A 22509-nucleotide genomic window follows, 5' to 3' on the forward strand; every position below is an offset into this window, starting at 1 on the left:
AGGGGGAGAGTGATATCAGGCAGGAGGATGACAGAGGAAGGGAAGGGACCGTATACAAAAGAAAGTAAGACAAAGATATTCACTACTCCAGAGGTTGAGGACACTAGGAAAGAAAGGAGTCAGGATACAAGAAAATAATCACGAGTTCTACAACAAAGGGAAGAACCACAAAAACTACCCTCTTTCCCCCCCAAAAAATACAACCACTACCAAAAAAACACAACAAGATTTCTAGCAATTCCCTCTGTCCCTTTTAGGGGATTTTTTTTTTTTTTCCTCAAGCATTATAAGGATTCAGAGAGGAGACTGCCTAGTCTTCATTTTATTGAATTCTCGGGCTTGGTCAACCTTCCAGAACAGAGTTCACTGTCTCCAAGCAGCTGACCTGGGTTTTATTGCACTTGGGCATGAATATGCATGGTTAAGAGCCAAAATGTGTCAAGGCTGCACAGGCTTGTTCTGGTTTTAGGCGGTGTCAATGGAAAAAACAGCCGGGAAATTCCCCCCCCCCCCCCCCGGGAATTTTTATGCTGAAATTACCCGTGCAGATTGGGGGCTACGCAGGGCAGTGGAGGCTCTGGCGGGTGGAGAGAGTCTAGGGAAGTATGGCATCTTTGGTTTTGGGCATTTAAACACAGCACTGTCTTCCTTTTCTCATGGTGGATGTTTACAAACAGGGTGACTGGGCTGGGGTGGACTGGCTAACACTGCAAGGGAAAGCCAGCCACGAAACCACTGCAGTTTTCCAGTGCGGTCCAAACGCCTGGCGCGCTGGCTTCCCTGCCATCTTTGTCTCTGCCTAGCCCAGTGCGAGCGCCCGAACCCTCCGGCGGATTCCCGGCTCGCAGGCGGAGCCGGTGTTGCTGGGCTTTCCTTCACCCACCGCCAAACGCTCACCCACAGCCACTCACTGCCATTCCGACATGAGTGAAAGGCAACTTAGTAAGAGTGTAAACAAAAGCCGGGCTGAGAAATGAGTTTTCCAGGCCAGCAATCCCATCCTGACCACGGCTGCAAATAGTCTTTCGGAGCGGCACAGATGAGAGTCCCAGTATCTGGGGTCAAGGCCATCTAGGAGCTGGGCCCTGTCAAACACCTGGGTGCCGCCCAGACATGAATTGGGGTGGGCGGGAGACTGAGCGTGTCCAACAGGGGGATTTCTGTGACAGCTGATAACCACAGACCTGACCGTCCCCCCTCCCCTCCTCTCCAACCATGGGGAACTTCCCCCTCCCGACCGCCGCCCACCGCCCGCCGCGACCCCCTAGGCGGGGGACTTCGAGCTGAAATAATCTTAGTCTTCTGAGTTAAAAGGGACAGACTGCCAGGCCCTCTAATTTATGGTCCTATTGTAATAGCTCTAAGGTGATTTATCTGACCGCCGAGGCGATGGCAAAGACCTGGAGAAGAATGATTGGCCATGCAAGCATTGTACATTTTTAATTGGCCTTATTATTTTTAAGCAGAGTGGGAAAGCAATCTCTACTGAAACAGGGAAGTCGGTTTGGCAACAGTCTCGTGTGGAGCCAGTTTGGGGCTGGCAACGGTTTAGCTTTTGTCAAAACTGCAGGAATAATGTATTGCTTATAAAGTCAGGGAGTTTGACAGAATGTGCTAGCATGCTGATCAAAACAGATTTGGTTTGAAAGAGAGTGAGGATCATTTGTTTTGACCGATTCTCCCCCCCCCCCGCCCCCATTTTTATATTTGTACATACCAAAGACATCAGTGCCTTGGAAGTGGGAGGATGGCAGAAAAGGTATTTTTTTGTTTTTATTTTTAATGTTTGAGTATTGGAGAAAAGTAATGCAACACGTATGGCTTAGAAAGTTAGGAATTGTGGGAATAATGGGGAAAAATAAGTATCAGAATCTGCTTCTAAAAATGTTATATTTCACAATCATTTGTGTGTGGAAAAAAATCTTCCCTTTTATCTTTCAGACAATAGAGCTAGATTTTGGGGATATATAAATTACTGGATCAGCACACCAGTACACCACACTTCACAAGGGCATTACTCTGGGTTACTGTAGTAACTGTCATTTAAATGTCACCATTGAGTGATATAACTTAGTCTATTGAATAAAATGGACCATATAAGAATATTGGAGTTGTAATATTAACTGGAAAATATTTTCATATGAATGAATTACAAATCAATAGGGGTAGACATGTAATTCAAATGTACACCCACTCATTTTTTATATTTGTGTGTGTAGAACTCAAATGTAGACACACAGCACTTGGCAACCTCCAAATACAATTCTTAACACTGTTCCTGAGGGGGCCAGAACAAAGCCAGAGAGAGCACAAGAAAATGTGACTGCTTGGGGAGGGGGCAGATTAGTGTCACATGCAGTGGCACAATCATTTATTTATAGGTCTAACCAGAAAACAGACTGGGAGCAACTGAGTACCAATTTATTTTGCTGCCTGAACCGATGAGTGGTTGCCTTAAATGTCATTGAGTTGGAAAGTTGTGGATTTCATTCACTGCCAGGTTACAGGAAGCTTTCAAGCAGGTCTAGAGGCAGCCGGTAATTGTCCTAACACCTAACAAGATGGGCAAGTGCAATCCTGCTGGGTGGAATTGGCTCAGTGGGGGGAGGGCTGCCTGTCATTACTGACTAGTCTTATCAAATGTTGCTTGAGTAGAAACAAAGGTGGCCCATTTAGTCCTATTACAAGAGCAAAGTGAAGCAGAAGGTAAGAGTTACTTTCTAGAATAACAAAAATGGATCTGGAGGTCAGGAGTGGAGACTTGTTTGAGCCACAAGCCACAACATGTGCACATGACACACAGGTCCTGTGTCTAACTCCCTAAATGTGTAACATTCACATGAAACAAGTACAATAATAGAGGTATGAAGGGAGTGCAGTGGAAAATCAGAGTTTAAGAGACTGTAAGGGTCAAGGAAGATTTTTCCTTGTTGACCACTGCACTGGGTCATGAAGGATGAGGAGGGATGAAGGTCATGCTAGCTATGGTGAATCAGAACATAAAGGAGAGGAATAAATGGCGACAGGATTGCACTTTCCCACCTTGATAAGTGACAGGACAATTACTGGCTGCCTTCTAGACTTGTTTCAAAGCTTGCTGTAACCTAGCAGTGAATGAAATACACAACCGTCCAACTCACTATTTTAGGCAGCCATTCATTGGTTCAGGCAGCACAATAAAAGACCCTATCAGGTGTCCCCAAACTACGGCCAGCGGCCACATGCGGCCCCCTGAGGCCATTTATCCGGCCCTTACCGCACTTCCGGAAGGGGCACCTCTTTCACTGGTGGTCAGTGAGAGGAGCACTGTATGTGGTGACCCTCCAACGGTCTGAGGGACAGTGAACTGGCCCCTTGTGTAAAAAGTTTGGGAACCCCTGCTATATGTTTGAGTTCAAGCTGCATCTCACCTCTTTGAAACTGTTAACAAGGTGGCAGAAGTTTCACTCCCTAATAAAGATGAGCAGTCAGGTGTCTCATATAAACATAATGGAAAACTATGTATGTGTCTTTTTTTTTTTTTTTTCTGTATTTTCTGAAGCCAGAAACGGGGAGAGACAGTCTGACAGACTCCCGCATGCGCCCGACCGGGATCCACCCGGCACGCCCACCAGGGGGCAATGCTCTGTCCCTCCGGGGCGTCGCTCTGTTGCGACCAGAGCCACTCTAGTGCCTGGGGCAGAGGCTGAGGAGCCATCCCCAGCGCCCGGGCCATCTTTGCTCCAGTGGATCCTCGGCTGCGGGAGGGGAAGAGAGAGACAGAGAGGAAGGAGAGGGGGAGGGGTGGAGAAGCAGATGGGCGCTTCTCCTGTGTGCCCTGGCCGGGAATCGAACCCGGGACTTCTGCACGCCAGGCCGACGCTCTACCACTGAGCCAACCGGCCAGGGCTATATGTGTCTTTAAGCCTATCTAGCCATAATTACTTGCAGAGCAAGCCAAAAATCACAGAAGAGAACTAATTCTAATATAATCATTTTTAGCTTAAAATCATCCTACTCCACGAATATGACATGTGACACACAATACGAGGTGTTGTCTCGGTGTGGCTCTCTCTAAGGACAGACGCTGTGGCCGCTAACCTGTGCTTTCCGTACAGCAGCACAATGGTGTGGTCTGCCCCTTGCCTGTCCCTGCTGCGCTGTTCTCCGACACTGCAGGAAACTCATCTGTCATCACAACACAAATCAGCTCCTTTCCTTTGCATTCTTTTGCTCTCTTGGAAGCTCCCTCCCAGGACACTCAGAGGATGCTTCTCTTTCTTCTTCTCAGTCTCCTCCTCCCTCTGAACTGCTCATTGTCAAGTACCAGGACTATGACCACAGAACTGACTGCTGCCTCTTTTGTCTTAGTCAGCCTCACAGGCTGTGTCTTGTCGCAGCTCTGGTTTTCTCTACAGCCATGCAGTGTGTATGGAACCTCATCTTAGAGAACACACTTTCCTTGGTCATGGATTCAGAGCCATCACAAACAGCTTTTCCAACACCTCGATTCTCACAGTGCTCATTTCTGATATTATCTGAAAGTACATCTTTCCTTCCTTGGCTGTAATGTTCAATACCTCACTTCAGGTGAGAGGCTTGCTTGAAGGAATCACAGTGCCTGTGGATCTAGTCCTGAAGCCTGTATAGCCTTGGAGCTTGCTGATGGGCCCTGTGCTTGTGACTCTGATGGGCCTTGGGGTTATTTTAAATTCATTTCATTCATCTGAGGGGATGTGGAGATGAAAAGAAGCCTCTGATCTAGGGCAGCAGACACCGAAATGTGTAACACTCTCATAAGATACTGTAATAATAGAGGTATGAAGAGAGCACTGTGGAAAATCAGAGGAGAAGGTGTTTAAGAGTCTGTAAGGGTCAGGGAATGTTTCCCACATGTGGTGATCACTGCCATGGGTCAAGGAGGAGGAGGAAGAATTGGTGAACAGGAGAGGTCATGCTAGCCACGGGTAGAAAACAATGCTTAGATGAGAGGAAGAAATGTAGGACAGATGGAGACAGAGGAAGAAAGCAGTCCATGGGGTTGATAGAAAAGAAAAAGAATAAACAAAAGAGGGAGGTAGACCAGAGTGAAAGGAGAACTAATAACTCTCTGCTACTGCTGAACTGCACCATGCCTCGAACAGCCAGGCTCACTCCAGGGCAAACATCATGACTACATCTAGCTCACCAAAAGATGTTGATGCTTCAGGAAACAAAGTGACTCAGAATGTTCACAATATGGCACTCAGAACGTAAGCGATCTAAAAGAAGAAAGGCCCAGGCATGGGTGGTAGGATTATGAATGATTTTAATTTTCTTTTTACTTATCTGGAGTTTCTATTTTACAGTGAGTGTAAATACTTACACATAAACTACTTAATGGGCAACTAATCAAGTGCTCTTTAATATAAATACAATCTAATAAAAGGGTTTCTAATGTTTAAGTTCATGATAATGGCATCTGATCCATATAGGGAGAGGTAAGGGTAAAAAATTGGGACTATCTCATCCAGTGAGCAAATCTGTAGCAATAGTTTTGGGTTCCATTTATATGTATGTTCCATTTATATGTATGTAAATATTGCTGCTACCACCATCTTCCTTCAACCCAAAAGGACGGAGAACCTATAGTCATCTTAGTATTCCTTGCCCCTAGCATAATACCTGGCACAAGGATATGCATGTTTAGTGTTATTTAATGAAAGAATCCTAGGCTTTCTGACCTTAAAACCAGGACTCTCCACTACAAGAGTGATCCTCATACTTCAGCATGTGTCAGAATGATCTGAAAGGCTTGTTAAAAACACAGGACATTAGCCTGACCTGTGGTGCTGCAGTGTCAACCTGGAACGCCGAGGTTGTGGGTCCGTAACCGGGGCTTCCCCAATCGAGGCACACCTGAGAAGCAACTATAAGTTGATGCTTCCACTCCCCTTGCCATGCCCCTGCCTCTCCTTCTCTCTCCCCCCCTCCCTAAAATCAATGTAAAAAATAAACAAAAAAATAGGACGTCGGGCCTCCCCCAGAACTTCTTATTCAATAGGACTGGGCCGGCCCAAGAATCTGCCTTTATTTCTAACCGGTTTCCTGGTGGTGCTGATGCTGTGATCTGGACCACACTTTGAAGGCTACCGCACTAGAACATTCTGTTTCCAGAGCTACAATGACCAAGAATGCTTTCAATTCAGTTCATTTCTGCCCAGTTCTAGGATTTGTTGAAGGGATTACAAAAAACATATTGCTACTATTTGGGATCTTTACAGATCATAGGGATTAGTCAGAGTTCAGATTAGCCTACATGAAATGGAAAATAATTTATACAGGCAGGTACCGCTTAACATTTTGGTCAACAATTGACCACAAATACAGTGCTTGTCTCATACATTTATAAAGGAGCTGAAAACTTATTGCCTAGTGGCATTGTTTTGTCATAGTACAACTCATCACTCATATGCTGGTGTAAATACTGTACTGCCACTCATATAAATGAGTGGCACATATAGTTATATGCAGTCCATAATACTTGATAATGATCATAAATGAATGTTACTGGTTTATGTATTTATTACACTATACTTTTTCTTTTTTTAAATGAGTGGAGCAGAGATAGTGAGATAGATTCTCGCATGTACCCGGACCAGGACCCACCCAACAACCCTGTCTTGGGCCAATGCTCCAGTACTGAGCCATTTCTAGCACCTGAGGTGCATGCGCGTCAGTGCCAGGGGCCACTGGCTGAGGGTGGGGGAGCGTGGGGGAAGCAGATGAGTGCTTCTCTTGTGTGCCCTGACTAGGAATTGAACCAGGACTTCCATATGCCGGGCCGATGCTTTATCCACTGAGCCAACTGCCAGGGCCTACACCATACTTTTTATCATTATTTTAGAGTACATTCTTTCTACTTACCAGTATGCCATGTTACACCAACAGCAGCCTCATACATCTCATGTTTATAGCATCTCTTGACTGCACCATTTTCTTTTGTGCTTAATTTAACCTCACGTTGTTTTATAAATGTAGTGTAGCCCAAGTGTACAGTGTTTATAAAGTCCACATTGGTGTACAGTAATGTCCCAGGCTTCACATTTACGGACCACTCGCTCACTGACTCACTCAGAGCAACTTCAGTCCTCCAAGCTCCATTCATGGTAAGTGCCCTATACAGGTGTATCATTCTTTATCTTTTATACTGGGTTTTTAGTGTACCTTTTCTATGCTTACATATGTTTAGATACACTAATACTTACCATTGTGTATTAATTGCCTACAGTATCCAGTACAGTAACACGCTGTACAAGCTTGTAGCCTAGGAGCAGTGGGTGATACCATATACCACCTAAGTCTGTGTAAGTGAGTGCACTCTGTGATGTTTGCACAAGGATGAAATAATTTCTCAGAATGTATCCTTGTCATTAGGAGACACATGACTGTATAGTAGGATGACAGTGTATGGTATCAATAAATTCTATGAGAATTAGAAAGGTAGAGATCAATGTCAACTAGACTAGCATGGAAAAGCTTTACAGAAAATCTAGGTTTGGAACCTTGAAGGATGGCATTTAGGATAATTATTGCTATATATCAAATCACCCAAAACTTGGTAGCCCAATACTACTATTGCTATCTCATGCTGATTAAACTGGGAGTCACAGTTGACAGAATCCCAGTTGGGATCTGTCATGTCGATACAGTCAGATAACAGCTGGGACTGGAGTCACCTCAAGGCTCAACTGGGCTGCTTGTTTAGGACGGTTTTTTCAATCACACACCTGGCACCTCAGCTTCTTCCATGTGGCTTCTCTCTCCAAAAGAGTTGCCTGGATATAGTAATGGGAATTCAGGCTTCAAGAGATAGGAAGTGGAAAATTCCAGTCCTCTTTTTTAAAAAGGCCCAAATATATATCCATATAGGTGGGATATAAAACTTGAAACTCATGGACATAGATAAAAGTAAAGTGGTTACAGGGTGTCAGATCGAGGGGAGTAAAGTGGGACAAACATACAGTGACAGAAAATGATTTGACTTCAGGTGACAGGCACACAATTCAATCAACAGTTCAAATGCTGTAGAAATGTTCACCTGAAACCTATGTTCAATGTCACCCCATTAAATTTAATTTCTAAAAAAAAAAGCCCAGAACTGGCACAGTGTCACTTCCATGATATTCTATTGATCAAATTAGTGACAGTATAGATTATTATTTTCCAGAGTCAAGAGTACAGAGGAATAGACTCCCATCTCTCATTCGGGGAGCAGCGTGTGTACACAGAAGAGAAGACACTGATGGCAGCTATTTATGGAAACAAGAGACCACAGGTGGGCAGAGGAAACAACCACAAGAACCAGAAAAGAACCAAGAAGAGATCTCAAGGCTCCTACAGGGTAAATCAGAGGATAGCTGTCCCTTGAACAACTCGGGTTTTAACTGCACAGGTCCACTTACTTATTTATACATGGATTTTTCAACTGACCCACACAGTTCAAACCTGCATAGTTCACGGGTCAACTGCAGTTGAAACTGAAACAAAGAGACATCTGATCTGGTAAACAATAGGGAATCACTGTAAGGTCATAGGTAGCAAAGTGGCTTTCACTCACTCAACACACCCACATGCATTGTTTGCTTCCTGGCATCTGAGTGAAGTGGTGGGCAAACCACCAGGGATCAGAGTTTAGTGGGGATGCAGGTGTGATGGCTGCTTACAAAGCAGAAAGTGTAGGAAGTTATGAGACCATCTAACTCAGAGGGAGCAAGAGAGGGAGGGGCAGCTGCCAGGATTGTTTTTAAAAGTCCTCTGAAAAAACTCTATGGGCAAGATTAAAGGAAGGAAAGAAGCCAATGAAACCAGTTAGAGGGTGGTAGCCATAAAGGTGATTATAATTAGACATTTTATATCTCCTCCTCCATCTCTAATGAATGAAGATTATGGGGGTATACATAGATGATGATGCGATGTTAAAGTTGTCATATCCCTTTTAAAGATTTGGTTCTTCCCAATATATAAAGTCATCTGATAAAACCTGTAAAGCATAAGAGGTGGTTGAAATGAAGCCAGAACATTATTTGGCACACCGGGAGATCACATCAAAGGCAGTGGAACAGAACGTTCCTTCCACATGCCCCAAAAGCACCTCCTTGACTCTAAAGGAAGAACTTACTGTACTCTTTGGAGGCACACAGAGTCATTGACTAACCTTTATGAAAGGAATTTTGTTCCTGTCCAAATTAGATAAGTTCATGTCTTTAGGATAATACCTGCAGTAAGTTGCTTATGTACCGTACCAAGGAAACAGCAACTGCATATTAACCTGAGAGCGCACACCCTGCCGGAAGCACGCGGTACTGGTCCTGCCCCTTGCCTGCTGCCACCACCACTCAACTATAGCTGGTGCATTGCAAAATACATGGCAGACAATCAATGAATATATGACTAGTTTAAAGTGTGTATCAAATTTTGTATAGATCACAGATGGTAATAGACTAGGTACACTGTGAGTACTTTACTCTGAATCCTAAACTCTGCTGAGGGCTCTAAGTATGCAATTAGTTAACTATTTAGAACAATAAAGGAACTTCCACCCTATTACCAAGAGCACACAAATAATTACTCTAAGCCCTAGTGTAGAGTACATTAAAATAACTTTTCAAAAGAAAATGGTGACAGTTAAGACAAGATGAGGTAGCAATTTCCTGTGTTTTCAATCCTGTCTTCAGGCACCTCTTTTCCTGTCTATTCCTTAGCTCTTTGCTAGGTTTTATTCACAATCCTTCCCCAGGTAGATGTAGGTGTGGAGAGTAAGGGAAGGAATTAGTAGAGGTGTCCATTTTCTTCTTACTAGCTGGGCCATTGCTAACTCCTGTCAGAGTAGAAGAGGAGAGAAGACAATGGGGGAAATGGAAAAAGAGAAAAATGAAGAAGGAGGGAATCAGAGCAAGCATAAAGGAAATGAAAAGAGGCGGCCCTGGCCAGTTGGCTCAGTGGATAGAACGTAGACCCAACATGTGGACATCCAAGTTCGATCCCCAGTCAGGGGACATGTGAGAAGCAACCATCTGCTTCTCTCCCCCTTCCTCTACCCCTTCTCTCTCTCTTCCCTTCCCATAGCCAGCCTGACCTGTGGTAGCACTGAGGTCACCGGTTCTAAACCCTGGGCTTGCCTGGTCAAAGCACATATGGGAGTTGATGACTCCTGTTTCCTCCCCCCACCCTTTTCTCTCTCTCCTCTCTAAAATAAATAAATAAAATCTTTAAAAAAGAGGGGAAAAGGTACTGAATAATAATCTGTAAGGCCGATGGCTGTGGCCATGCAGGTTCGCATTGGATTCAGGCAGCCAAGAAAGGAACTGTGGAGCCAGATGATGGTGGGCCATTACATTTATTAGAGTCTCACAATAGCAGATGAGCAAGCAGGGAGGGAAAACCACTTCCCTCTCTCTCAGGGCTCACAAGCAAACAGACAGGGGGAAGAACCCCTTCTCTGGCAAACAATAACAAAAAATGGCCCTTCTTAGTGGCAGCAGGCAATCCACAATTTGCAATCTGCTGCCCTGACGGCAAGCACCCACAGCCTCATATAGACTACACACACGAGGTGCTGCCCTGTGCTCATGCACCAATCAGGCAAAGTACAAGTGAGCAAGCCTAACACACTTGTTTGCCCAACACTTTGTAAGTTTCCTACCTTATTGATCTTACTGAATTTTTCATTTTCATTAAAGTCCCATCAATAAATCTTGTTTACCTGGGGCTCCCTGGGAAGCTGTTGTGGATCAATGCTTTTTTTTTTTTTTTTTTCTGAAGCTGGAAACGGGGAGAGACAGTCAGACAGACTCCCGCATGCGCCCAACCGGGATCCACCTGGAACGCCCACCAGGGGGCGATGCTCTGCCCACCAGGGGGCGATGCTCTGCCCCTCTGGTGTGTCGCTCTGTTGCGACCCGAGCCACTCTAGCACCTGGGGCAGAGGCCAAGGAGCCATCCCCAGCGCCCGGGCCATCTTTGCTCCAATGGAGCCTCGCTGCGGGAGGGGAAGAGAGAGACAGAGAGGAAGGAGAGGGGGAGGGGTGGAGAAGCAGATGGGCGCTTCTCCTGTGTGCCCTGGCTGGGAATTGAACCCGGGACTTCTGCATGCCAGGCCGACTCTCTACCACTGAGCCAACCGGCCAGGGCCTTGGATCAATGCTTTTATTATTCTTAGAATTCCTCTTGTTTAATGGAAAGAATCCTTAAGCTTTTGTCTATTCACAAGGATTCAGAGGGCACCACCCTAAGTCTTTCTGGCATCTTAATACTTCTGCAGTTATAGCCTCAGCTTCATCTTTACCCTGAGTTTCTGTGACTGGGCCATGAACCTTACTTTTTTTCTGAGGCCTTTTTTTTTACTTTGGGACTATTTTGCTGGGAGAGACTGATCATCAGAAAAAGATCTCATTTTCTAACCCAGCAAGTCCAGACTCCTTTATGTTTTCTCCAAATTTTGCTTAAAACTTGAGTAATTTCTTCTAAAGCTCATCATTATCTATATTTTATGATATACAGCTATGACATACCAGATGCAACTTTATCCTGTAGCATGAAAAATCTTCAGGCCAATTCATGAGGTATATTTTCCATTTCTACATGATCACAGGCAACAGTTTTATTAACAAGGGCTTTTCCTCCAGCTTTAACAAATTTCCCCACACTTCCCTTTAAGCCCTACTGACAACAACCTCAGGAGCCATCAGACTTCTACTAATATCTTCAAGGCTCTTCCAACCTCTGCCTGTAGCTGTTCCAAAGCCAGTGTCATATGTTTTAGGTTTTGTTACAGTAATATTCCATTTCCAGGTCCCCAGATCAGTTCTGGTTCTCTATTGCTGGTTCTGGGATCATCTGAAGGCTTGCTCATTCATATGTATGGTACCTGGTCTGGGAAGACTTAAGTAGCAGGGGGAAGAAACAATTGGGGTTCCTCATATATCTCTCCCTACCTCTAAGTGATCTGTCACTGGTCTTTTCAGCTGGGAAGCTTCAGGGTAGCTGTTCTTACATGGCAGCTTACAGCTTCAAAACTTTGTGTCACATGGAGACAAAGAGAGGAGCACCTATTATAACCCTGTCTAAAAAGTCACACAACTGTCATTTTAGTCATATTCTATTTATTGAGACAGTCACAAATGCTACTTAGGTTCAAGAGAAAGAAACACAGACTACTTTCTAATGAACAAAGTGTCAAGTAGTTTGCAGATATGTTGTTAAACTACTGCAGTTGGAAGAAGGAAAAACAAAGGGCAGAAAGGAAGCGTTAGAACTGCTGTTAAAACCATGCTTTGCCAGTTACAGTTGCATGACTAAGTGATGAAGGTCAAAAGCTGGTCAGGGGCCACATTCACTCAAATGTATTCAATTATCCCACTTTTTATTCTCTAAGGAAGACCTGTTTTCTCTTTTTCTTTTTAAGATTTTATTCATTCATTTATTTTTAGAGAGGAGAGAGAGAAAGGAGAGAGAAGGGGGAGGAGCAGGAAGCATCAACTCCCATATGTGCCCTGACAGGGCAAGCCCAGGGTCAAATGAAAGAGACAAATGTTTCATCAGGAAAGTTATGTTCTAAACAGAGTTAGCAAGCTATTGCCTGCAGGACAAATCTGGCCCATAAGCTGAGAATGATTCTGTGTTTTCAAAAAGGAAGAAGAAGGAGGCAGGAGGAGAAAGGGAAAGGGAAGCAGCAGTATATCCAACAGAGACCACATGTGACCCGCAAAGCCTAAAAATAGTTACTATCTGGCTCTTCACTGAAAACATTTGTAGATCTCTATTCTAAAGCACTTTACCATAGAAATGTTGACCTGATACCTATGTACTGTTACTGATCAATGTCACCCGATTAAATTTTCAAAATAAAATTTAAGTAAAATAAAGCACTTTCAAATGTTTATTCAGATGGTTACCGTAGATAGAACAGCATACCTTTAATATACAGATTTTCCTTGTAAAATACTAGATCAGATACTACACAGGACCTTGTCCTATGAATTATCCATTTTCTATTATATTTTCAATCTCATATCTCCATATTCTTTTTCATTTTTTCTCTACCTACTTACCAACATTCTCAGCTCCTCATAATAAACAACCTTTCCTCCCCTACCACCTCCCTCAAGGTATGTGTGTGCAATTTTCTTTTTTGTGTGTGTGTGACAGAGAGAGGGACAGGTAGGGACAGACAGGCAGGAACAAAGAGAGATGAGAAGCATCAATTCTTTGTTGCGGCACCTTAGTTGTTATTACTTTCTCATATGTGCCTGATGGAGGGGCTACAGCAGAGCAAATAACCCCTTGCTTGAGCCAGTGACCTTGGGCTCAAGCTAGTGAGCCTTGCTCAAACCAGATGAGCCCGCGCTCAAGCTGGCGACCTCGGGGTCTCAAACCTGGGTCCTCCACATCCCAGTCCGACACTCTATCCACTGCACCACTGCCTGGTCAGGCTGCAATTTTCTTTTTACCTTGTGTAGCACTTCTTGCTTCAAAAGCCATAATTTTTTTTTTTTTGACAGAGACAGAGTGAGTGAGTCAGAAATAGGGACAGCCTGACCAGGTGGTGGCACAGTGGATAGAACATTGGACTGGGATGCGGAGGACCCAGGTTCGAAACCCCGAGGTCACCAGCTTGAGCATGGGCTCATCTGGTTTGAGCAAAGCTCACCAGCTTGGACCCAAAGTCACGGCTTGAGCAAGGGGTTGCTCAGTCTGCTGTAGACCACCAGTCAAGGCACATATGAGAAAGCAATCAATGAACAACTAAGGCAGCGGTTCTCAACCTGTGGGTTGCAACCCCGGCGGGGGTCGAACGACCAAAACACAGGGGTCGCCTAAAGCCGTCGGAAAATACATATTTATTATACAATACATTTTTAAATACGTATTTATTATACAATACACTTTTAAATAAAATATGTATTTATTATACAATACACTTTTAAATAAAATATGTATTTATTATACAATACATTTTTAAATAAAATATGTATTTCCGATGGCTTTAGGTGACCCCTGTGTTTTGGTCGTTCGACCCCGCTGGGGTCGCGACCCACAGGTTGAGAACCGCTGAACTAAGGTGTCGCATTGAAAAACTAATGATTGATGCTTCTCATCTCTTTTTGTTCCTGTCTGTCTGTTCCTGTCTATCCCTCTCTCTGAATCTGTAAAAAAAAAAAAGAAATAGAGACAGACAGGGAGAGAAATGAGAATCATCCATTCTTTGTCACAGCACCTTAGTTGTTCATTGATTGCTTTCTCATATGTGCCTTGACCGGGGGGCTACAGCAGAGTTGCTTGCTCAAGCCAGCGACCTTGGGGTCATGTCTATGATCCCATGCTCAAGCCAGTGACCCCACACTCAAACTGGTGAGCATGTGCTTTTAAGCTGGATGAGCCCGCACTCAAGCCACAACCTTGGGGTTTCAAATCTGAGTTCTCCAAGTCCCAGTCTGATGCTTTATCCACTGTGCCACAGCCTGGTCAAGCAAAGCGTTTCTTTTAAAAAGAATTTATTAATTGATTTTAGGGAGAGGGGAAGGGAGAGAGACAGACGGAAACACTAACCAGTTCCTGTATGTGCCCTGAACAAGAATTGAACCCACAACCTTTGCATGTTGGGAGGATGCTCTGAACTAACCTGCCAGGGCCATAAAAGTGTTTATTATTTCCAAAAAATAATCATAAAGGCAAACAACAGAATAGAAGAAAATATTTGCAAATCATATATCTAAGGGATTACTGTATTTTTTGCTTCATAAGACGCACCTAAGGTTTTAAGGAGGAAAATAAGAAAAATAATATTCTGAATCAAATGGTGTGTTAAAATATTTAATATGGCACAGTGGGTAAAGCATTGACCTGGAATGCTGAGGTTGCCTGTTCAAAACCCCAGGCTTGCCTGGTCAAGGCACATATGGGAGTTGATGCTTTCTGCTCCTCCCCCTTTCTCTGTCTCTCTCTCTCTAAAATGAATAAATGAAATCTAAAACAAATTAAAAAAAATTTAATGAAATACTATATTTTTCGCTTCATAAGATGTACGGGCATTTTCCCCTCCACTTTTTGGGGTGGGGTGGGGAATGCGCCTTATGGAGCAAAAAATATGGTGGAACTCAGCCTGTTTGCACTGGTTCGGCAAAATGGATACCTAATTTTTTGTTGAGTTCAGCGAACCGGTTGTTAAAATGGCACTTGTAATCAGGGTTCTCTCTCAGGTGGGTGCCTGGGTAGTGCCCAATGTGGAAATCACAAATTTACATTCTTTACTCTTTTTTTTAACATGCATCTGTGCAACAACATATTCTAAGCGCCTGTAGTTCATTTCGTCCATAGGTGAAAAAATTTGATTGAACTATGCTTGTAATATTTATTTGTTCATTTCATAAAACTCATTATATATACCTTTGTTAAAATACTACATTTTAATTCCCTCGCCTTTATTAATTCAGTAAACAAATATATAATGTAAAGAGAAAAAGTACTAAACTAGGGAGTGACAAGTTGTCATTGGAAATAACTTAAATAACATTTCATTGTTGTTTGTCAGGTATTAATATTTTCATTAATACTTTAAAACTCTTTCTTATAACAATCTAGTTTTGTGTACCTGTTTTATTGTTCTTATTTAAGTATTAAATGCATGAAATAATAAACTACCTTTTGGTATATCATTTCTTTATACTTAAAATGGTCATTAGGGCAGAGAACCAGTTAAACTGTTTGAATCCCACCACTGGTTAATACCCAAAATATATACTTCTCACAAAAATTAGGGGATATTTTATCACTTCGTATGATATCCCCTAAGTTTTGTGAGCAGTATATAAATACATCATAAAGCCTGACCAGGCAGTAGCACAGTTGATAGAGCATCACTGTGGGACTCTGAGGACCCAGGTTTGAAACCCCGAGGTTGCAGGCTTAAGCTTGGGCTCACCAGTTTGAGAGTGGGATCATGTCTGTGATCATGGCTGCTGGCTTGAAAGCCAAGGTCGCTGGCTTGAGCAAGGGGTCACTGGTTCAGCTGGAGCCCCCCAGTCAAGGCACATATAAGAAAGCAATCAATGAACAACTAAGGTGTCACAAGTATGAGTTGATGCTTTTCATCTCTCTGTCTTCCTGTTTGTCCTTGTCAGTATCTCTCACTAAAACAAACACACACACAAAAAAAATCTCATATAATTCAACAGCAAAAAAAAAAAAAAAGGAAAAAAATTTCAATTTACAAATGGGCCAAGAATCCAAAAAGATTTTTTCCCAAAGAAGACCTACACATCACTAGGTACATCAAAAGCTGGTCAACATCACTAATCATCAGGGAAATGCAAATCAATAAACCACAATGAGTTATCAGCTCACACCTCTTACAATGGCTATTATCAGAAAGATAAGCAATAAATGTTGGTGAGGATGTGAAGAAAATGGAACCCTCATGCACTGTCGGTGGAAGTGGAAATTGGTGCAGCCAATATTCAAAATGGTATGGAGATTCCTCAAAAAATTAAAAACAGAACTACCATATGATCTAGCAATTCCACTTCTGGGTATACATCCAAAGGAAAAAAAATACTAACCAAAAAAAATGTATGCAACACCCCGCCCCCAATTCACTGCAGCATTACTTAAAATAACCAAGACATGGAAGCAACCAAAGTGTCCACTGATGGATGAAAAAATGAAGAAAATGTGATACATACATAATACACACATATTAGCTACAAGAAAGAATAAACTTCCTACTTGCAACAACAGAGATGGAACCTCAGTACATTTTGCGGAATGAAGTAAGTCAGAGAAAGACAAATGCCATATGTTCTCACTTATCTGTGGTATCTAAAAAATAAAAAACATTGAAAAAACAATTCACAGATACAGAGAACAAATCAAAGGTTGCATCACAGAAAATTGTAAAAATATGTGGTCGTGGATGTTAACTGAACTTATTGTGGCTATCATTTTGCAGTATGTACATACATATATCAAATTATTATGTTGCACATCTGAAACTAATGTCAATTATATCTCAATAAAAAAGGTCAAAATCCCTTACTCTTATAGGTTACTCATGATCTAGCCCAAAGCCCATTTCCAGCCTCTTTGTCTATACCACCATTCATGTCCCTAACACCAGATTCCTATATAACATTAATGTTGGACTATATAGTACTCCCTGGAAGTTTGTAACTTTTCTCATGCTGTTCTTATAACCAGAAATAACCGTTTCTTTATTCTTGTCACAGTGAAAACATGCTTATTCCTCTTTCATACTGATCCCGAACCCTGCCGATCATAATCATGATGGAAATTGATTACTCAGTGTTCTACATCCCTACTGCATGTTGCTGTGTACAGGTCCACAAAGCACTTGTTTTATTGTTTTCATTTCCTCAAGTAGAAAAGCACCTATTCATCTTTATTATCTAATAAATACACAAATTAACAATTGTTTTAAAAAATGATTGCATGAGTAAATGATCCCAGATCCTTTTTCATTTTTCCTGAAAACCCACCTCTTTCTTCAAGTTCATTCAGGGGTGCAGCTATGGTGTTCAAGTTGGTCTCTTTTTTCTCACTATGGTTTTTTTATTCCCAGAGCTCCTAAAATTTTAGAAGAAATCAGCCTGCATTCTTTAGAGAAATTTTATGGCCCATTTCATTAAATCATTCTCTCAGCACTTTAAAACTCCACCTATCTCCCAACATGACCTTCTACTTAGCTTGACTGCATGCATTTCATCTCCAGAGAGGTATCTGTTATGGGTATGAAGGAAACATGTTGATATGCGCTTTCACAAAGGTTTTTACTTAAACTATTAAGAAAAATGTCTGTATGGATACTAGAAGACACTAGAAGAGAACCATTAGAGAATAACATCTTGCCAATTCAGGCTCTTCTTGGTTTTAATGTGACATGTTAATATACGGCTCACAAAAATTAGGGGATATTTAAAAATGAATAGGAAGCTATAAAATATCCCCTAATTTTTGTGAGCAGTGTAATTACCTATCTCCTATATTGTATGTACAGTGGACCCTTGAACAAGATGGGGGTTAGGGGCAGGGCCTCCCACGCAGTCCAAAAGCCACATATAACTTTTGACTCCCCCCCAATTTTATTTTTTGTAGTTTTCTGAAGTTGGAAACGGGGAGGCAGTCAGACAGACTCCCGCATGTGCCCGACCGGGATCCACCTGGCACGCCCACCAGGAGGCGTCGCTCTGTTGCAACCAGAGCCATTCTAGCGCCTGAGGCAGAGGCCACAGAGCCATCCTCAGCGCCCGGGCCAACTTTGCTCCAATGGAGCCTTGGCTGCAGGAGGGGAAGAGAGAGACAGAGAGGAAGGAGAGGGGGAGGAGTGGAGAAGCAGATGGGCGCTTCTTCTGTGTGTCCTGGCCAGGAATCGAACCCGGGACTCCTGCACACCAGGCTGACGCTCTACCACTGAGCCAACCGGCCAGAGCCTGACTCCCCCCCAAATTTAATGGCAGTTGTTGCTTGGTGTCCACAGATAACAAAATCTGCAGATGCCCAAATCCCATATATGAAAATGGCAAAGATCAATGCATATAGTCAGCCCACCCACCTGAAAATTCCCAATGGTGGACAGAAAGTAGTCATCTAGTTTGATGAATCCATGGATGGAAACCTGGAAATAGAGCGCTGACTGTATATTGAAAAAAATTCGTGCACAAGTGGACCCTATAGTTCAAATACATGTTGTTCAAATGTCAACTCTATATATTAGTGAGCCACAGAGAATTACTACTACAGCTGGAATTTAAAAAAAGTTTATTTTTGGTCTATTGGTTCCCCTTCTCCCTCCTTTATTCAAAATTTATTTTTAAAGATCAGGTCACTTGTCCTATAAACTGGTAGTCAGAGCGAGAAACTTGGGTAGTTCAATTTTTTGAACTTCATGGATGGTGTTGAGGAAGAACAGAATGTCTCGTTATCCCTGTTTTTGTAACATGAGGATTGATCAGTGGGTTTAGGCGTCAGATTGACCCATACCTGAGAGCTCCCCATCAGCATTCCACCTAACAGCTTTAAAAGCCATTGAGGAGGCCTCGCTTGATTATCTCATTAGCTGCTGCAAAATGTCAGTCTTATTTCTATCATATCATCTGTATTTTTAAGCTGGAATTATTCTATAATGAAAAAGTTTCCCTCACAACTATAGTTACCTTGAGGCAGGGGTCGGGAACCTATGGCTTGCGAGCCAGATGTGGCTCTTTTGATGGCTGCATCTGGCTCGCAGACAAATCTTTAATAAAAAAATGTTTAAAATATAAAACATTCTCATGTATTACAATCCATTCATTTCCTACCGCTCATGTTCATGGTTGCGGGTGGCTGGAGCCAATCATAGCTGTCCTCTGGGACAACACCAAATTTTTATTGGATAATGCATAATGTACTGGGGTCATTGTATGGCTCTCATGGAATTACATTTTAAAATATGTGGCGTTCATGGCTCTCTCAGCCAAAAAGGTTCCCGACCCCTGTCCTGTGGTCTAGTTTGTAGTGTATAAAGCAGGATTAAATACTTGATTTTCTTTCCTGTACGCAATCCCAGCAATGCTCATAATCAGTTCTCCATGGCTTGTACCATTACAATAACCCAACACTCCTGTTCTAGGGAGATGCATTCTATGAGGACAGCTCAACACCCTACTCATATAGGCAGTCTTCCTTTTTGAAACTTATGTTTAGAATGTACATCACAAAACTGTCATGTCTGACTACCCTCTGAAGAAATCTAGATTGTGCATATAACATTTTGTGATGCTCCACTGGGCCAAAACAACTATAATTTTTTTAATGCAGATGCAATTAATAACAAAAATCAATGGAAATAACTTTTTCTAAAAACTACATTACCACTAGCAGTTCTGGAGCGAGGACTCTAGTTAAGTGCCAGAGTGGAACCCGGGTGGCACATGATAGTGCTCTATACATGTTTATTATTATAGTAGACAAATGTGTTGCCTTTAGAATACACATTCCATTAAGGGCAAAGATTTTAGTCTACTGTGTATTCCCTAGTATAGAGCAGGTACTCAACATACTTGTTAAATAAAATAAATGGATTTATCTGGAACATATTATGTATGAGTTTCATTCACTAAAAAAGAAATTAAAGACAAATAGAATTATCTTCACTGATAATTCACCTAAAGTCCTATTATACGGCTCACAAAAATGAGGGGATATTTTATTGCTTCATACTCATTTTGATATGTCCCCTAATTTTTGTGCAGTATAAATATATAGTAGGTAAATGTTCCTTAAAAACAGGAAAATATTTCCATTTTTTTATATACTTGTTTTCAGAGTTTAGTCACCTTTCTGTCATCTATTCGGATAATATTAAGTCAGTGCTGCTACTACAATTAGCCTATGCCTTACAACTATATGCTTTTCTGTTTAAAGAGGGTTTTTAAATATACTGTGTGCAGAATACTGAAATAGCAACCTCTGATTTTAGCTAGAGAGGAAGGGACAGAAACATTGAGTTGTTCCTGTATGTGCCCTGACCAGGAATAGAACCTACAACCTCTGTGCTTTGAAACAAGCTCTAACCTAACTGAGCTATCTGGTCAGGGTGAAACAGCAACTTCTGAATCGTAACTTTTTTGTTAGTTTATGTTCAAAGTGTTATGAAACAACACACAATTTAGATCATGTCATTGTAGTTGGTTACTTAACCAGAAAGAGCAGTTAAGAAATTTTTTATTTCTAACAGAAAACACAAATACGTGATCTAAATTGCCAATGTCCATAGACACTTTTTAGTCCCTAATTTACTTGACTTTTAACATTACATGGCCTCCTGAGAAACTCTGACACCCATGATAACACTCTCAATTATAATGGAACTAATGGAATTTGAAACCTGACTCAGAGCAAATGATGTATTTTCAGAAAGTGCTGAGGTTGGATAAGAAAGAACTAGTAACTTACCCTTGAAAATCAACACAGGACATATCTTAGGTTTGTTCATAATTTAATTAAAAGACACAATTTGTACTGTTGGGTGTCAAACTTTAGTAGCCAGAAATCTGTGTAGGCACAATTACATTACATCTGAACAAAACAGCTTTTAAAAATTTTTTATTTTAGAGAGATTGGAAAGAAGTGATTTGTTGTTCCACTTATTGAATACTTATGCATTCATTGTTGACTCCTGTATATGCCATTGTCTGGAAATTGAACCGCAACCTTGGTTTATTAGGACAGTGGTCTAACCAACTGAGCTACATGGCCAGGGCACAAAATAGCTCTTTTAAAGAAAGGTAACTAAAATGAAAATAACAATAAAAATCTCCCAACTTGAGGTATGAAAGCACACTATTCCATATGGAACTAGTAGCACTGCAGTTAAAATTCATTCAGGTAACATCCCAGCATATTAGTAGCATATAAAACAAATTTTAAAATGTAAGCCACCCGGAGTACCATCATCATCTACAACTGTATTGCTCATTTCCGAGATCTCGATTTCACTTGTAGAATGACAACTGGAGGCTACAAACAAGACACCTAAGATACACGATCTAAGCGCTCTCTACTTCTCTCCCTTCAGCTTTCACCCACTTTTTCCCTGCCTGGTCTCAAAGGTGAAGTAGGTCACTGATGTTTTCCTTAAGCACTTCATGTTGGAACTTTTCTAACTGCATATTCCTTTAGGGCAGTGATCTAGCCATAAAATTAAGGTTTTTCCCATGGTGCCTAACAGTAATACCTAACACTTAAATGCACTGCTTAAATAATCATTCATGTGACTTTAATATTTTGTCTTATTCACATATCAGTGGCACCTATGGCTTTTTAGATTTTACAAGGGACATAATTTTCCTCTTGGGTATTACCTATCTATCCTCTTTTTTTTTTACAGAGACAGAGAGTGAGTCAGAGAGAGGGATAGACAGGGACAGACAGGAACGGAGATGAGAAGCATCAATCATTGGTTTTTCATTGCGCGTTGTGACACCTTAGTTGTTCATTGATTGCTTTCTCATATGTGCCTTGACCGTGGCCTTCAGCAGAGCGAGTAGCCCCTTGTTGGAGCCAGCGACCTTGGGTCCAAGCTGGTGGGCTTTTGCTCAATCCAGATGAGCCTGCACTCAAGCTGGCGACCTCGGGGTCTCGAACCGGGTCCTCTGCATCCCAGTCCGACGCTCTTTCCACTGTGCCACTGCCTAGTCAGGCCTAATTCACTTTTGAAAGACAACTGTCCTACTACCTTTCGTTGTAATTATTTTTAAATGTTTGATTTTAGAGAGAAGGGAGAGGGTGGAAGAGACAGAACATCCATCTGTTCCTATATGTGCCCTGACCAGGGATGGAACTGGCAACCTCTGCACTTTGGGACAATGCTCTAACCAACTGAGCTATCCAGCCAGGGCTCACTGCAGAAATTATATATACTGCGCACAAAAATTAGGGGATACTTCAAAATGAATATGAAGCGATAAAATATCCCAATTTTTGTGAGCAGTGTAG

The 22509-nt window shown here is 42.1% G+C and overlaps 1 protein-coding gene and 1 long non-coding RNA gene across 3 annotated transcripts in view; one reads left to right on the top strand and one right to left on the bottom strand.

Moving 5' to 3' along the window:
- Nucleotides 1–8229, top strand: part of PPM1H (protein phosphatase, Mg2+/Mn2+ dependent 1H) — a 373609-nt gene extending 365380 nt beyond the window's left edge. The window contains exon 10 of the mRNA XM_066369322.1: nt 8189–8229. Coding sequence (XP_066225419.1) covers nt 8189–8210 — 22 coding nt within the window. The 3' untranslated portion in view covers nt 8211–8229. The remainder of the gene's footprint in view (nt 1–8188) is intronic.
- The window catches only part of LOC136395124 (uncharacterized), an 86163-nt gene that overhangs the window by 59174 nt on the left and 4480 nt on the right, over nt 1–22509 (bottom strand). The window contains exon 2 of one of the 2 annotated variants that reach the window (XR_010749274.1): nt 17514–17601. The exons of the other annotated variant lie outside the window; for it this stretch is intronic. This is a non-coding gene — a long non-coding RNA (uncharacterized lncRNA). The remainder of the gene's footprint in view (nt 1–17513; nt 17602–22509) is intronic. 2 annotated transcript variants of the gene reach the window in all.

Source organism: Saccopteryx leptura, chromosome 2 (genome assembly GCF_036850995.1).
Source record: "Saccopteryx leptura isolate mSacLep1 chromosome 2, mSacLep1_pri_phased_curated, whole genome shotgun sequence".
Lineage (NCBI taxonomy): Eukaryota > Metazoa > Chordata > Mammalia > Chiroptera > Emballonuridae > Saccopteryx > Saccopteryx leptura.